Source organism: Mesocricetus auratus, unplaced genomic scaffold, assembly GCF_017639785.1.
Source record: "Mesocricetus auratus isolate SY011 unplaced genomic scaffold, BCM_Maur_2.0 Super-Scaffold_100003, whole genome shotgun sequence".
Classification (NCBI taxonomy): domain Eukaryota; kingdom Metazoa; phylum Chordata; class Mammalia; order Rodentia; family Cricetidae; genus Mesocricetus; species Mesocricetus auratus.
Window position 1 is genome coordinate 50,995,359 of NW_024429188.1, and position 16,805 is coordinate 51,012,163.

At 37.2% G+C, this 16,805-nt stretch overlaps 1 protein-coding gene across 3 annotated transcripts in view; it reads right to left on the reverse strand.

Annotated features, from left to right (window-relative positions):
• Positions 1-16,805, reverse strand: part of Zdhhc15 (zinc finger DHHC-type palmitoyltransferase 15) — a 90,044-nt gene that overhangs the window by 8,907 nt on the left and 64,332 nt on the right. For 2 of the 3 annotated variants that reach the window (XM_040744299.1, XM_005086531.4), the window contains 3 exons: positions 14,746-14,878; positions 12,838-12,964; positions 9,825-9,928 (listed from right to left, as the gene is read on the reverse strand). In XM_040744299.1, the coding sequence (XP_040600233.1) occupies positions 9,825-9,928; positions 12,838-12,964; positions 14,746-14,878 (364 nt within the window). The remainder of the gene's footprint in view (positions 1-9,824; positions 9,929-12,837; positions 12,965-14,745; positions 14,879-16,805) is intronic. The other variant, XR_002381490.2, reaches the window with a different exon arrangement.

The following is a 16,805-nucleotide window of genomic DNA, read 5'->3' on the forward strand; positions in this document are numbered from 1 at the left end:
AGTCTCCCCTGAACTTTGTTTTCTGATACTCTAATCACGGTCCTCTACTTTCTCCTTCACCATTTCCGTGTCCACACAGATGCATTTCAATGCACTTCATTTCTTCTCTCTAGTTTTATTCTCTTACTTGATTATCTCCTCCAGCTTGCATTGTTTGAAATGCCATGTCTACCCAAATGACTCCCATATATCTCTAGTCATTGAACTACCCCTAGCTATATAGAAAGTATCTTAGCCTTGATCTTTTTTCTCCATTTCTATAGTTACTGCCTGCCATGAAGCTATTGACACACACTCTGCTTTCTGGTACTCTTCCCATTTCTTATTTTTTCTTATTTCAAAATTCTAATTCAATTCATTCTGTGTCCCAGTGCTCCACTGATGTTTCTAAAATTTATATTTCATTATATCAACATATCAATACTAACTAAAAGCGATAATATTAATAACTACTTCATCAAATCTACCAAATCTTCTACCATGTTACCTCCATTATGACTCATACCTTTTACCTGTATGTTATTTATTTCTTCCTAGTAACCTTAGAACATTTACCTTGTCGTGCCTCTTCCCTCTTCCTTACAACTATCATTGATGCTACTTCACCATTTATCAATATAGTTCATTAAGGTGTGTGTGTGTGTGTGTGTGTGTGTGTGTGTTTCATTGTATGGTTCAGGATAGTCTAAAACTTATAATCTTCCTGTCTCAACCTCCAGAGTATTGGGTTTATAAGCATTCTCCACCATGCTCAGAAAAGGATTGTAATGTAATACCTGCAATTTTAAGCAATTTTTGATATATGTCTTATTTTCCAAATAAATTGAAGGAATATTAGTTTCTCCTTTTTTTCTGTAGTATTTTTGATCGGTCATACAAACATCCTACCCGAGGATCACAATGTCTGTCACATGTAAGAATAAGAAACAAAATAGCTTGTTGGAAAAGATTTACTTACCTAACCATCCCAAATGTCTACATAATAAGAGTATGGACTCATGTGAAGACTAATTTTGAAGGTGTTAGCATACATCAATGTATCTTGAATTCCCATTTGAAAATTTGCTAAAATATTTACCAAGTCTAAGAACTTTTCCATATCTGCCCCATGTATTGACCCCACATATCAAATAATGACTGTTTGAAGAAGTACATTTTTAAGAAAGATCGCATGGGTTACATGAGAATATATCCACCTCCTATGGTGATATTTAACAGACATGAGCAGATAGGTACAGTGAGACCCAAAAAGTAAGTGGTGAAGTAATGTTTTCTTCAAGTAAGAGTCAATGGCTATCTTTGTCTGGAAGATGATTGAACAGAAATTCACCAGAGAGGCATCTTCCAAGTAACACAGCTCTTGATTGAAAGGCCTCTTGTGTCAGAACTAGAGCTCTTGTATACAGGATGTGCTTGGAGAGTTTGAGTTCTGATGAAGAGAAGAGCTCTCACCAGTCCTCTTAGAAGGTCCAGGGTTTAGAGCAATCTCTGCTACATGATGACAATATACTTTTTAAAGAGTATCATTTCATCATCTTCTGAAGAAAACAGTTTCCTCACATAACTCCCCTGATCAAAAACTTTCAGTAGTTCCTGATCACTGACAAAGTAAAGATTTTGGTCTAGGGGCTCATCTAGTTTGATGCCAATTCACCTGCTGAGTTGATATAATAATCTACTCATTTGGTCAATAGCACTCTGTATTGTGTTTTGATGGGAAACTTTTTATGTATGTATCTTTATCTCACTCACATATTGCAAGACCCTTGAGTTCAGAGATGATAATATTTAATGACATTATGAATTCAATGTTCCAACTTCAGGACACTCTCAACATAAGCTAGTGTATTTTCTTTTGCTATTCTTTCCAACAGGTGACTTGTTATCGAAGTAGAAAATAAAAGATTAAAAACAAGTCAGAAACATGCTCTATCTTGAGCGGTACTAATGGGTAGCATGTAAAGAAAGTTTGTACAAACCATGGAGTAGGAAATCAGAGAGACTCAAAACCATTCAGGACTTTGTTTTTTTCCTGAGAGCCTGTATGCGAAACATTTCATATACTGGGGGAAAAATTCATACTTTTCAGGATAACTGTTCAACAATTAGAAGACAGAAGACAGATTCATCCAATTATTATCATGAAAACCAGAAGGTTATATTTGCAAATACAAGCAAATTTTTTGCTTCATACTATAGGTTTTTTTTACTTGATAAAAACATTCCAGAGAACAAAATGTAATTAAAAGTTATCAAAGAGAATTCAAGCTTCACTTCTAGTCTTGTTAGAGTTAAAAACAGTTTTGTCCACTCGGGAGGCAGAGGCAGGCGGATCTCTGTGAGTTCAAGGCCAGCCTGGTCTACAAAGCTAGTTCCAGGACAGCCTCCAAAACAATACAGAGAAACCCTGTCTCGAAAAAAAAACCAGTTTTGTCTAGTTAAGGAAAATTTGGGTCTTTTATTTCTGGATTATTTGGAAATGGTTTCTTATCATAGTTAGTACACTGATTAGTGTGCAGAACTACCATGTTCCTTGACCAGGAGCTCTCTACTGGATTCTCAGACAGGATCATGGAAGACCTGTGTAAGAAGTCCTTTTGAACTGAATTTCCCTTCTTTACTAGGTAATAAAGGAACTAAGCCTAATGGATACAAGCCACATAATTACAATTGTCAAATGCTAACTTATTATCAAAGTCAAAACTGAGTTTAATGCCTAATCTGTTTTTGAAGACTTAAATTTGAGGGTCTAAGTGAAAAGGAATCAATTGAAAGGCCAATTACTGTTTAGACTTAGCATAGAAAATGGGAACTAGGAACCTCTTATAAACCCTAGAACAACTTGAGGCTTATTCCCTGGCTCTGAAGAAGCCTCACAGATTCAGGACCACCTGGGACTTAGGTGACTTGCTTTCTAGGACCCTGAACAATCCATACCTAGGATAGCAATCTTATAGAGGCAGGGTTAAGGAAGATGTTAGATTATCAACCATGATATACACTATATAATGCATTTTAGGTTTCTCTGTGAGAGCAAGCACCACAACATGAAAACTAATGGTCATGTGAAGTTGCTTATTTGCATTAGTGTGAAAGGAAACTTCTGTGTAAGATCTTCAGAGTAAATTTTTCTAACAAATAGGTTGAATTCTGATTTTTCTCAATGTATTTCTAATAACATTTCTAGAGCAGCTAATATCATTAGTCAAATCATAGATGCTGATATTAGAGTTATTTCCAGGTGATATTAGCCAGATGGTAGAGTAAGAGATCTTGGGCTTATTTCCTACCACAAAGAGCAAACATTTGGAATCCATCCATTAATTAAAATAACACTATAAGAGCTCATGAGTCCAATTAAAAATTTGTAGTCACACAGTGAAAGAAGCAACCCAAAGGAAGAAGGACAGTGTCATTTTGCCTGTATCCCTTCATTCTCTAAAGTGGAGAGCTCAACAGAGACAGAATAAGCTTAACAAAGAAAGTAAGACCCACATAAAAACCTATAAAACAATAGCATAAGAAAGTAAAGAGGGCACAAATAAATGGAAATATATCTTGTGTTCACAAATTGGAAGAACCATCATGGTTAATATGTCCATGCTACCAAAATTAGCTTATATATTCAACACAATATGGATCAATATTACAATGGAATTTTTTTATAAACAAAAAATTAAAAAATTTTAAAGAACTATACAAGATCATAAATTAGCCATAACAATCCTGATAAAGACAAACAAAACTATAGGCATCATACTATTGCATCTTAAACTGTATTACAAACTTATGATAATAAAAAACAAAATAGAACTCATATAAAGGTAGACACATAGACCAGTGAAACAAAAGGAGACCAGAAAGAAATCTAAGCATATACTATCAATTATTTAAAACAAGGGTGTCATTAATACATCTGGCATTATGAAATTACCACAAAAAGCACAGGGGAAATGTCCTAAGCATGATTTTTAATATGATACCAGAAACAAACAATAAATAAATGGGTGTTTATCAAACCAAAAAGCCTGCTCACAGCAAAAGTAACAACAAATGAAAAAGCAACTTATAGAGCAAGAGAAAATAACTCTGAAGTATTTACAAGCATCCAATAAGCAAATTATATTAAGAAATTCAGACCAGTAGCAAAAGCCAACAAATAACTGAATTTAAAATGATGCTATATAAATAGACATTTTCCAAAGATGACACGAGTATTTGAAAAAGTATTAAAATTCTTATTGATCATGGTCATGAGAATCAAAAGCACCATGAGATGCCACCTCTTATCTGTTAGGATGCTGTTATAAAAAAAATCAAAAGACAGGGTTGTCAGTGGTAGAATGCTTGCCTAGCTTGGTCATGGCACTAGACCTAAACCCAGACCCACAAAAATGTCAAAAATACGAAAGAAATAGGGAATTGGTTACCTTCATTCATTGTTGCTGAGAATGCAAATTGTTACAACTGCTATGAAGGTTCCTTTAAAAATTCAAAACGGAACTACATATGACCATATGACCCAGATATATTTCTTCTGGCCATATATTCACTCCCATGTTAATCGCAGCATTATTCACAATAGCCAAGAATAAGACTGACTTAAAATGTGGATGGATATGTGGATAAAGTATTTCTCAATCTCTCTCTCTCTCTCTCTCTCTCTCTCTCTCTCTCTCTCTCTCTCTCTCTCTCTGTCTCTGTCTCTCTCTCTGTGTGTGTGATTATTACTCATCTTTAGGACAGAAATGACTTCTCCCGATTACAATACAATGAACTAAAATGGTGACATCAAGGCAGACCCAGAAAAACAGTACTGTATTATCTCTCTGATAGGAAGAAAAATTTAATATATGCCAACATAATAGAACAGTAGTTACCTGAGGCAGCAGAATGTGAGATGGCATGAAGAGGTATAAGCCAAAGTACACAGTGGCCATTATAGAGAGCAGTGTGGAGATTGAAAGGGCAGCATGTGGACTACTAGAATATGCAGTACAACAGTTTTGAGATGAAGTAGGCTGCAGTCACCACTTCACTGCATGTATGTATGCAAAAACATGGTATGGTATACCTCACAATTTTACAGTAAAAATAAAATAAATAAGTGACTCATTCCTTTGTGTTATAGTTTGAATTTTTAATGTTCCCTCAAGGCTCACATGCTAAAAGTCTTGGTCCATGGCGTGGCACTCCTGGTAGGTGTCAGAATCTCAAAGAGTTGAGGCCCATTGGGAAGTTTTTAGGTTACTGGGTGGGGGCATATCTTTGAGAGAATATGTGGGTCCCAGTTCCGTACTCTTTATTTTGCTTCAAGGCTATGAAGGGAGTGGTATTTCTCAATGACAGATAGCCATCATTATGGGCGTCCTTGTTAGCAGTCTAAAGCAATAGGACCAACTGATCATTGAGTGGAGCCTTCAGTATACCTGTTCTCTTTAAAATTTGATTATCTTGTATTTTCTTACAGTGAGAAAAAGGCAACACATTTCACAGGTGGAAACAACTATTGCTCTGCTGCTGAAGTCTTTGCCAACATCTCTGTTACCGTCACTATCTACAGAATATTGACTGTAGCTACTTTCTCTGAATTTCCACAGAGGCTGCATCTCCAACTAGCATTAGTGATCAAAGTGTTCAGCTACTAATGCGAAAAAGGCTAGTGTTGGAAAATGGCACAGGCTTTGTTAACCGCTGAAATGAAAAAAGAACAAAGAACATTCAGAAAGGCACCACAGCCATAAAGATAAAACATATTAAGAAATCAGTTCTATCAAAAAATAATAAGAGGTGAGACTTAGTTCCTCTGAGAAAGCCATGAAGTTTTAAAAATATCATTTTTACATGCAGCTTGATGCTGGCTTATAGTAGTTTGCATTTCAGCATCTCTTTGACAATCATGCCTACTTTATTATTCATGACACTTACAGTAGGCAAGGCTGTAGACGCCATCCATCCAATTTGGAGGAAATGGTTCCATTTGGAATAGATTAGTACAAAGCCTTTTATTGTCATCTCTAATTTTTTAATGTAACCTATAGGAAAATTTTTACTGAGAAAAAGCAATAAGGCAACAGACATTTCTGGATCACTTCCTCAAAAAGCTAAAATGCAACTCTAAGTTTCTCAAAAATCCTTTTAAATGATGCCTGTATAATCTCTACAGAAAATCACATAGATGTGCATACTCACTTGTGCATCTTCTGTGTATCTGTGCATTAATTAAATACTTTAGTTTAAAAAGCCTCTCCAGAGAAACCTACTTAAATGCTTTGATTTCATAAATGTGTTATTTCAACCTAGTACTTTCCTGTATTAAATTAGGGTAGGGATTTAAAAGAAGATAAATTTTGCCTTGTTTTAGCATCACATTTTCATTCATCAAGCTGCTGTTGCCAGATTTTATCATTTTATACACGTTTGGCTATTTTATATTATGATAGTAATACATGCAGAATATATAGCAAGTATTTTATTATTGGCTAGCAATTAATCCTAACATAATTTCCAAAGGAAATTGAAATGTAATTTTAACTTACAGCACTTTTCTTGGGAATGTAATTATTAAAAGAGCATGGACTCAAAGTTAGGTGTGAAGGGGTAGGATGATAGAGAGGCCAGTTATGGAACTAGGGAGTGAGTATGTTCAAAATATATTGTATGAAATTATCAAAGAATTTTCTGGGTGGTGGCATCATAAGCCTTTAATCCCAGCACTTGGGATGTAGAGCCAGGAGGATCTCTGAATTCCAAGCTAGCCTACTCTACACAGTGAGTTCCAGGACATTCAGGGCTACACAGAGAAACCTTGTCTTGAAAATAAAACAAGAAAAAAAGAAATCAATGGATTAATTAAAGCATTGTTTTAAAAAAGTACATGAATGGCAGGCGTTGGTGGTGCATGCCTTTAATGCCAGCACGGGAGGTAGAGACAGGCGGATCTCTGTGAGTTTGAGACCAGCCTGATCTACAAGAGCTAGTTCCAGGACAGCCTCCAAAGTCACAGAGAAACCCTGTCTCAAAAAATAAAAAAGCAAACCAAAAAAAATAAGTACATGAACAATTTGTATATGATCACATACACACAGAAGACATGTATGACTGAGGATAACACAGTCAACTGAACAAATGGTTCAGCTTAAGAACCTGTGTTAGAGAAAAGCACCATTATATAATAAAGTTGTTAGATATAAGAAGGGGATCTCATTTATGTAAGATGGTGTAGTGTTTTGGATAAAGTTAAAAGAGACTTGTGGTCTGTGGTGTATTTTCTGACTTTAGAAGCAGTTGGATGCTTCAGATAACAAGATGGTACTAAATCACAACACCACGTCTAATATTTATTGTTCCAAAAGACAGGAATACATACCATCATACTGCGAAAAAAGGTCAGGATTTAGAATCAGGGTACCTTCATTTGTTTCCAAGAACTGTCTGATTCATGTTATGTGATGAGTCAGTGGATGAGTTAGTTACTATCTCCCAGTCTCACTTTCATTAATTATAAAATATTACTGAATACAAAACATGATTATTGAAGTCAAAGGATGGAAAAATATAAAAATATTTTATAAAATAAAAATTATGACCAAGTGTTTTTGAAAAAGACCAGAATTAGAGGCTGCTTCAAAAAAGTAATATCTTGAGTGGGGGAGATGGTTTAGTGGGTAAAGGCAGTTGTTGTGCAAACTTGGCAACCTGCGTTTAATCCTGGAACGCATGCAAAGGTGGAAAAAGAACCAAATCCCCATCTTCTGATTTCTATACAAACACTATAGCAAACACACCTACATCCACATAATAAAAAGTCAAAGTGAGGGGGTGAATATCTCACTACAACGTTTTTTATGTGGGTGCTGAGGATTGGAATACAGGTTTTCATGCTTGTGTAGAAAGCACTTTACTAATTAAGCCATGTCCCCATCCCCTCCAAAGTAATGTCCATGGTGCTAGAGAAATTCTCAGGAATCCACAAGGATGACCCCAGCTAAGACTCCTAGCAATAGTGGAGAGGTTTTCTGAATGGGCCTTCCCCTTTAATCAGGTCAGTGACTAACCTAATTGTCATCATAGAACCTACATCCAGTAACTGATGGAAGCAGATGCAGTGACCCACAGCCAAGTACTGGGCTGAGCTCCTGGAGTTCAGTTGAAGAGAGGGAGGAGGGATCAAGAGCAAGGTGGGGGCTCAAGACCATGATGGGGAAAACCACAGAGACAGCTGACCTGAGCTAGTGATAGCTCATGGACCATGGACTGACAGCTGGGGAACCTGGATGGAACCAAACTAGGTCCTCTGAATGTGGGTGACAGTTATGTGGCTTGATCTGTTGAGGGGGAGGTCCTGGTAATGAGACCAGGACTTAGTCTGGTTACATGAACTGGCTTTTTGAAACCCTTTCCCTGTGGCAGAACACCTTGCTCAGCCTTGATACTGGGGGGGGGGCTTGATCCTGCCTCAACCTGGTATGCTAGACTTTGTTGACTCCCCCAAGGAATGTTTTATCCTGTCTGGGAAGTAGATCAGGGGTGGGATGGTGGGTTAGAGAAGGGGAAGGAGGGGGAACTGGGGTTGGTATGAAAAATGGGGAAAAAATTAGAAAATTAGCTTCAAAAAATCCCTACTTAAAAATTGTAGAGTTGTAAGTCATGGTATAATTTAATGAAGCTGGTAAGGAACTGCTTAAGCTACCATCTAACGTTTCTGTAAAGGTTGGCTCTTTTTTTGGATGCATATGTGTGAATGATGTGCATTCACATGTGTATGCATTGTGAGAGTGCATGTGTGTACAGGTGTGTATGCCTATGTGCATGGTTGAGACTGATGATTGGTGTCCTTCGGATCTCTCACTGAACCTGGACCTCAATGTTTTTGCTAAACTTTTTAGCCAAATTGCTCCAGATATTTCCTGTCTCTGCCTCCTGCATTGGGATTACAGGTGCCAGCCTACCTGCCTTTTTACTGGATCTGGGGATCTGAACTTCCAATTCCCATACTTGTATGACAAGTACTTTATCTGCTGAGCTTTCTCTTCAGATCCACTGGTTGGTCTTATTTTTCAACTTGATGGGATTTGGAATCAACTTCTGGGTATGTCTGGGACGATGACTGAGGAGGGAAGACTTGCTCTCAAAGTGGATGGCACCTTCTGAAAGGGTGCCCCGGATGCAGAGATGTCTAACAGTGTCACATGGTTACACTCTCTTCCTTCTGAGTGAGTACATCTATCACTGCTACTACCATCAGCCTCTTGCTTCTTCAATCTTCTCATGTGGACTCAACACTAGAGGCTCTGCAGTAATCTTCAGGCCTCCCACACCAGACTGGGACTGCTGAGGCTTTGTGAACTGAGCAGTTACCGGATTCTACTGCATCTCCATCTTATGGATGGCCATTGTTGGACTACCCAGGCCCTATCATGTAAGCCATTCTAGTAAATTCCCTTCTATAATATATAACATATTCATGTTTTTATTGGTTCTCTTCTTCTAGAGAACATTGCTTAACATAGCTACCTTAGCCACCCATATTTGTTAAACAAATCTGGCCATATTTGTCCTCCTTCATCCAGAGGGCACTTAATAAGGTTGTCATCCTCATAAAACCTCTTTGGACATTTTTGTTGTTGTTGTTGTTTTTTCAAGACAGGGTTTCTCTGTGGCTGTCCTGGAACTCACTCTGTAGACCAGATTGACCTTTGCCTCCTTAGTGCTAGGATTAAAGGTGTGTACTACCACATGGCTCTACATTGGCTCTATTAGCATGGATCATATTGTGTTGAGTCTGCCATGCAGAGAAAAGGCTTTTTTCTGAGCCTACTCACCTCGATTGTCATCCTCATTGTCTTCCCAGGGTTCTTCATTTGCCAGCAGTGGGTTCTGTGACTCATTCATAGATCTCATAGGGAAGGAGTGTCCGTCGCCAGGGCTGGTGGGAAAGAAAGATATCCAGTATGCAACTGACACAAACTTTCTTTTTTTATTCAAATGTAATCACACACAGAAGAGGGGAGGGTGAAGAAGGGAGAGAGAGGGACAGAGAGAATATGTGCATATGTATGCATGTGTATGGGTGCATATATGGAGGACAACTTATGGGAACAGATTCTCTCCTTTCATCACGTGGATCCTGGGGATTGAATTCAGGTTGTTAGGTTTCGTGGCAAGCACACTGAACCATCTCACCAGTTCAGACAGGGTCGTATTTTGTGGCCTAGGCTAGTCCAGAACTTGCAATCTACTGTTTCAGTATCCTGGGTGCTAGTATATAGGTGAGTGTCATCATGTCCATTTAATATAAACTTTTGAGACAGTAATAATCTTAGAAATGAGATATAATCACAGATTTAGGGTTGTGTTGTTTTGAGCATTCTCTAGTCAAATCTTCTACCACTAAGCATACCACAAAACTTGGGGGTTCTTAGTTCTTTTGTTTAAATTCATGTTCAAATAAGCTCTTATTATCAAATCAATGTCTCTCAATTTCCATGTCTTGTTTGTCTGTATCAATGCTGACTATTTTTGTAACTTGCTTTTCACAATGCCTGGTATAGCAATATGCATATGCAGTTTCATAAATACCATTTAACTATGATAGTCCCAATTATATCCCACTATCAAATTGTTTTGATTCTAAGTTTTCTAGTGAAATGAGAAGACTCCTAATCACTACACATAGTGGGAAAAGCTGCTGTGAAGGGCGAGAGAATGTTCTTGTAGCCTGTTACTTAACTTGTAACATAGAATTGGAAAGAGAAACAGCAAGGTCTCTCTGCAGTGTAGCTGGATTCTAGGAACGATTTTCCTACATGTGAGTTTACTTTATGGATCTCTACAGTAATCTAGAGCATGTCCCTGATTAATTTCTGGCCATTGTTGATAGAAGGCCATGGCCGGAATCATGACCCTAGCCAGACACTGTTACAGCTTCAGCAATTGAGTCTATATAGCTGAGTGTATTCTGAATTTAACTTTGAATGACTTCTGGATTATTTAATTAATATCATGTGTAACTTTTTCTCTTGTTTTTCAATGTTTTCAAGAAAAAGTTTACAAATTGTATTCATATTGCTCTATAGAAATGTTAGAATACTGATTATGTAAGTGAATGGGCCTTGGGTTTTGTTTTTGTTTTTATACTAGAGTGATGTGGTAATGTAATTTGAATATTTGTGTCTCAGTATGTGATAAGTGTATATGTATCTAATTTCTGCTATCAGTTAATAATTTATATTACCCATTGACAAATTTTGTCTTAATATTTATAGCTAGAAGAGTTGACTATACCACACCTTAAACAAACAATCCTATAAAACATTAACTGGCATAAAGGAAGTATTAATGCAGCAAGGAAGGGAGGAGAAAATTTAACCTTCATTATTACTTGACTCCAGCAAAGCTTCTTTCCAACAAGAAAATACGAATATATTGATGTTTGAGCAGTGAACCTAAAGGATACAAAAAAGTCAAGACATTCTTTGCTCTAGAGCTCCTATAGCTTGTGGTAGTTTCATTGGGGTCACAAAGTCACTCAAAGGATATAAGCCTAGCTCTACAAAAGATTTTTTTGAGACAGAGTTTCTCTGTGTAACCATGGCTGTCCTGGAACTCACTCTGTAAACAAAGGCTGAATTGATATTCACGATTCTCTGTCCTCAAGCTTTCAAATGATGGAATTACAGGTATGAACCACCATGCCCAGACTGTGAAGAACATTTTTAGTGTAGGTTATGCTCCATCTTTAGGGTACATTCAAAGAAATATAGCCACTGGGATAAAGGATATGTTTATTCTTATGTTTTTAATATGCTTTGTCAAATTTATTAAAATTTGGTACCAGTTTACCTTTCCACAAACAAATCAGGAAAGTGTCTATTTGATCATACCTCCACTTCATGATTTGTCTTTATAAATACAGAAATGAGAAACTTGGGGAATATTGTACCTACTAGACTGATACCAAATCTGCATTTGCAGATGAGTATGGTGACACATGCCTTTAAAAGTCTGCCGTGAAGGGGAAGAATCAGGAGGACTGAAACAAGTTCATGGTCAGTTTGGTCTACATAGTGAGTCCAGGTCAACCAGGTCTACATAGTGAGTCCTTGTCTCAAAAGTAATTGAGTCTAATTTGCTATTGGGGATGCTCAGCCTTCATCAGAAAGGCTTCTTCTGAGATGGGAGGTGGTTAATGAAAAAACCCATAACTGGACAAGAGGGTGAGAATAAATGATGGCAGCATACTCAGCACTAAAGTAGCTATATTTCCCCTCCAAGGCTCGGGGACCAACATGGAAGAAATGGTCAAAGGAAGGTCAGAGCCAGCAGGTAGAGAAATAGGTAATAAAAAACTGTCTTCTGGACATGACACAGCCATTACACCCATGAACTCACCGAAGATACTGTTATCTACACAAGACTTGCACAAGATTAAAACCATCAACACTTCATCATAGATAGGGGATGAACCCATAAGGCCCTATTCCTCTCTGTGGGACTATTGGTAATTAACAGTTGCTAGAGGAAGGAATGTTGTTTTCTTCATCAGTGTAGTCAATGAAAACTTATCCTTGCTTCAGTAAATAGCCTCTCACCTGTGCGCATGACATCAACACTAATTTAAGTGAAAGACACAAAAGAAGATAGGAAAGTAGAAGACTTGTTGACAAGAAGGGATCCAGCAGGAGAGAGGAGGGATGAGAAAGGGGAATGGAGTGTGAAGATTACCAAATTTCATTATAAAATGTCTGAAACTCTCAACAAAAACATTCAAGCATAAATTCGCTGCTTCACTGCGTGGCTCATCAATAGCTGCTCTCAGTGATAATAATTACCTACCTGGGCCCAATAGGTATTAACCAGAACTTCTTATTATCGCCAAATACCTGCTGGATATTCTTGATGAAGCCGAGGTTAAACCCATTTTTCTCTGGTCCACTTGTAAATACTGGAGTGCAAAAGGCCTCTAATATAGTCCAGGAGAGTTGGGAAAGAGGAAGAGAAATAAAAGAGTAGATTTCATCACTGTGATGATTTTACATCTCTCCAAAAATGTGGCCAGGATTTATGATATCTTTTTGCTGTTTTAGCATAGGTTCACATTCTTAATTATTGCTAAATTACTTAGTAAAACTCAGTTCGATTATTTAATACAAGGTAAAATTGTTATTGAAATTAAGGAATTTGTACTCTTATCTTTTTAAGGCAGGGTAAATACACAATGACAAAAAATAATACAGCATTCCAGAGGGGCACGCATTTGGACTGCTGAATTTAAGGAGTGCAGGAATAGATTTAAATGTACTGTATTTGAATCAAGTGGCAACAACAGCCAAATGGTGTCTATCTGTAGATCTGGGACCAAAGTAATGACACATAAAGAGATGGTAATGACATTGATTTGGTTTTGAAACATTTCAGAAACGAAGATGTTCACAATGAAACCTGCAATGTAAAAAACCTAGTTTTACTCCAGACAAAATGTCAACGGGTGAACTGTAATCACCTCAAAGACTATGAGGAATTGGGCCACATTAGTGCACATTATTTTTAGACACACATTTATCCCATTAAGCAAACACTTTCACTGTTGGGCTCTGGCTGCATCTCACCATTTCCCATTTGTCCTTTGTTTTCAGACCCTGTTATCATGAAGCTTTTAGTACTTTTCTACTTTTGTAGCTATCTCTCAACCAAATGTGCTAATTTACTACCCTAAGTACTAAGTGCTGTACATGTATTTGATTTAGAAAAATGGGTGCAAAGACTTCCCTGGCAAATGAATTCTCAAAGTGCAGTGGCTTTTACACTAAATTCCTCTCAAATCTAATCCATCCTAGTTAAGCGTTTAACACTTGAATGCTTTTTCTTATTCCTTGTGTGCTGACTTGCAGACCATGTAAATATTCACCATAGATGAAGTAATTATTGCACTAGAATCCTTTCATTCTACATATAGTAACAAGCTTAGAGTACTAATTGACAGCAAAAAAGAGAAAAAACTAACTCATTTAGTATACTGATTTTATGCAGACTTAATACACATATCTCCTTTGGATGGTCCTTTTATATACTCCTTTGACTGTAAATATCAATTTGATTCTTTATAAAAACAATTTTACATTTTAAATGTATTTATTTTGGGTGTGTTTATGTTCACACACCTGTGTGTGCATGCCACGGTGTGAGTGTGGAGGACAGAGAATAACTTGTCGGAATCAATTCTCTCTTTCTATCATGTGGGTTTTAGAGCTTGAACTCAGGTTGCCCGGCTCCTGGCAAATACCCTTACCTGCTGAGAAATCTTGATGGCCTGGATTTTTGCATCCATTTCTGTTACTTACTTGGAAACTTTCTAAGGACTCTGTTTGGGGATATGCATCATCAATCAGATTGTCGTTATTTAGTTTCACGTCTTCCTTCTGATACTAATTTCTTCATTGGAATACTTTTTAGAAGTCAGACTTGTGAATTTGGGAATGTATTGCCCAATATACACTATAAAGAACTATAGTCATTTTGGGTTCTCTATGGGATGTGATTCACAGATGCTCTGTGTAGTCTGTAAGCTTTGTTCACTATTGCTGTCCAGTTTAGTAAAATGTATTTCCATCTGTCTCAGTTTGGAGGCAAAGGGGTGTCACTAAAGCTAAAATACTATTAGTTTTTCGCTCCTTAAAAAACAGGTCACAGGGCACAGTGATACACATTAAGATCCATTTTCCTAATCTTAATATTCAGTCTTACCTAAGGTAGTTTTGTTTCTGCTGACAAGCCAACAATGGTAACCAAAGAGAATCACAAGGCTGACAAAAAACATGCAGGCCACAAAGAGGAGAAAGAGGACATGGAACTTAGAGCGAACACTGGGCAATTCCCCCTATAAAGGAAAAAATAAACAAAGAAAACAAAACATTAAAGTGGGAATGCTTAGCTACTTTTTCTATACAGATTAGAATTTTTCACATGTAAAAATACAGCTTCAAATTTAAAAACAGATTTTGTAAGCTTAAATTTTATTATATGCACTTACTTGCTCTCTCTCTCTCTCTCTGTGGGTGTGTGCATGCGTGCATGTGAGTGTGTGTGTGTGTGTGTGTGTGTGTGTGTATGGTAAAGTGTATAGGCATGGAAGTCAGAAGACAACTTGTGGGAGTTGCGTCTCTCCCTCTACTATCTAGATTCCAGGGATTGAACTCAGGTTATCATATTTGGTTGCAGGGGCTGCCAAGCCACTTTCAGGTCCTGATTATTATTTATTTTAACAAAATTGTTGATCATCATGCCTTATTAGAGATATGTTCTTAGCTTGCAAAGTTTAAAATGAATTCTTGCTTAAGTGCAACATATAATGCACCAATTAAAAAAGAATGTATGCTCAGGTCATAATTGCTTTGAAGCCCATATTCTATTTAGCTTGAGAATTGTGAATTATTCATCCTATATTATCTGAAGGTGGCTATAATAGAATTCTTTTATTTTTTTAAATAAAACCTCATAGGAGAAAAACCTATTTTTAAATTTTTTTGTTGTAGTGTGTGTGTGTTTTGCCTTCATGTGTGTCTGTGTACTACATGTTTGTCCGGGGACCACAGAGATCAGAAGGCATCAGATCTTCTGGAATTCGAGTTGTAAATGGCTGTGAGCAGCCATTTGGGAGCTGAGAACTGAACCTAGGTCCTCTGCAAGGACAGTTAGTAGTCTTAACTACTGAGCCATTTCTCAAGCTCCTTATACTAGTATCCTTTGTACATCATGTATGTGTGTTGAAAATGTTAGAGTGATGAATATAAGAAGTTAAAACACAGAATTCTAAAATATCTTACCTGAAGTCATGACCTGATTTTAAAGCTATTGAAAATTTTATGGTTTTTTCAACAGCTGACATAGAATGTGCTAGTATACTACATCCTGTGGAGTAGCTGTTTGTATAGTAAAAATCAAGCAGGATTTTACAGGTAATTGTAAAAGTATGAAGTTAAAGATTGCTATCATTAACTGGGACACTTTATTTTCCATGTGGCTCCAGCTTTTTATATGCTATTTTAAAGTAGAATCAATGTTCTAAAGTTCTATAGCATGCATAACATGTGACATTTTGTCTTTAGAAAAGAACCGTGGAAAGCATTTTGTATTCAGTGTGAACATCTGGAGGACTGACTATGGCTTTATTTCCTCCTTTCCCTTAATGACCATTGTTTTGGCATGATGAATTGGCGTGAGATCTTTCCAGATGCCCTACAGTGATAAAGTTAAAGTGATTCTTAAGTGAAGTGGGACTTAACTTCCGCACGATCCTATTCTACTCCAGTTACAGAAGTACAGAAGTTAGTGCTTGGCAACACTTGCTAAGTTCAAACACCATAGATTTCTTTTTCTCCTTGAAGGCTATTTGTATTCATGTTTACAGAAGGAAATGCTGGACCTCTTCCAGGTCGGATATGTTTGCAGTATGAAGATAAGGGGAAGCACAGCAGATGGTCTCAGCTGGGGGGGAAGTCTGGGTGAAGCCTGCACAGGGGCAGAGCAGTCCAGGAAATCACTGTCTCAAGAACTTCAACTTTTATCTGAGACTTTCCAACTTGAAATGCTCCTTCCACAAAATATTGACCTAAGCACCCAAACTGGATTGGTTTGGTTCATGCTTGGTTTGATTCATGCTTATCTTTTTCTTCTATTTTTTGTTTTTGTTTCTTCTGTTCTTAGGTAAGATTTCTCACCTTAGGTAGTCCTCACCTTCACTGGGACTTTGTGTCTCATGATCTCTACTTTCTGAGCATATATTTCAAGTTCTTAAAGCTCACATT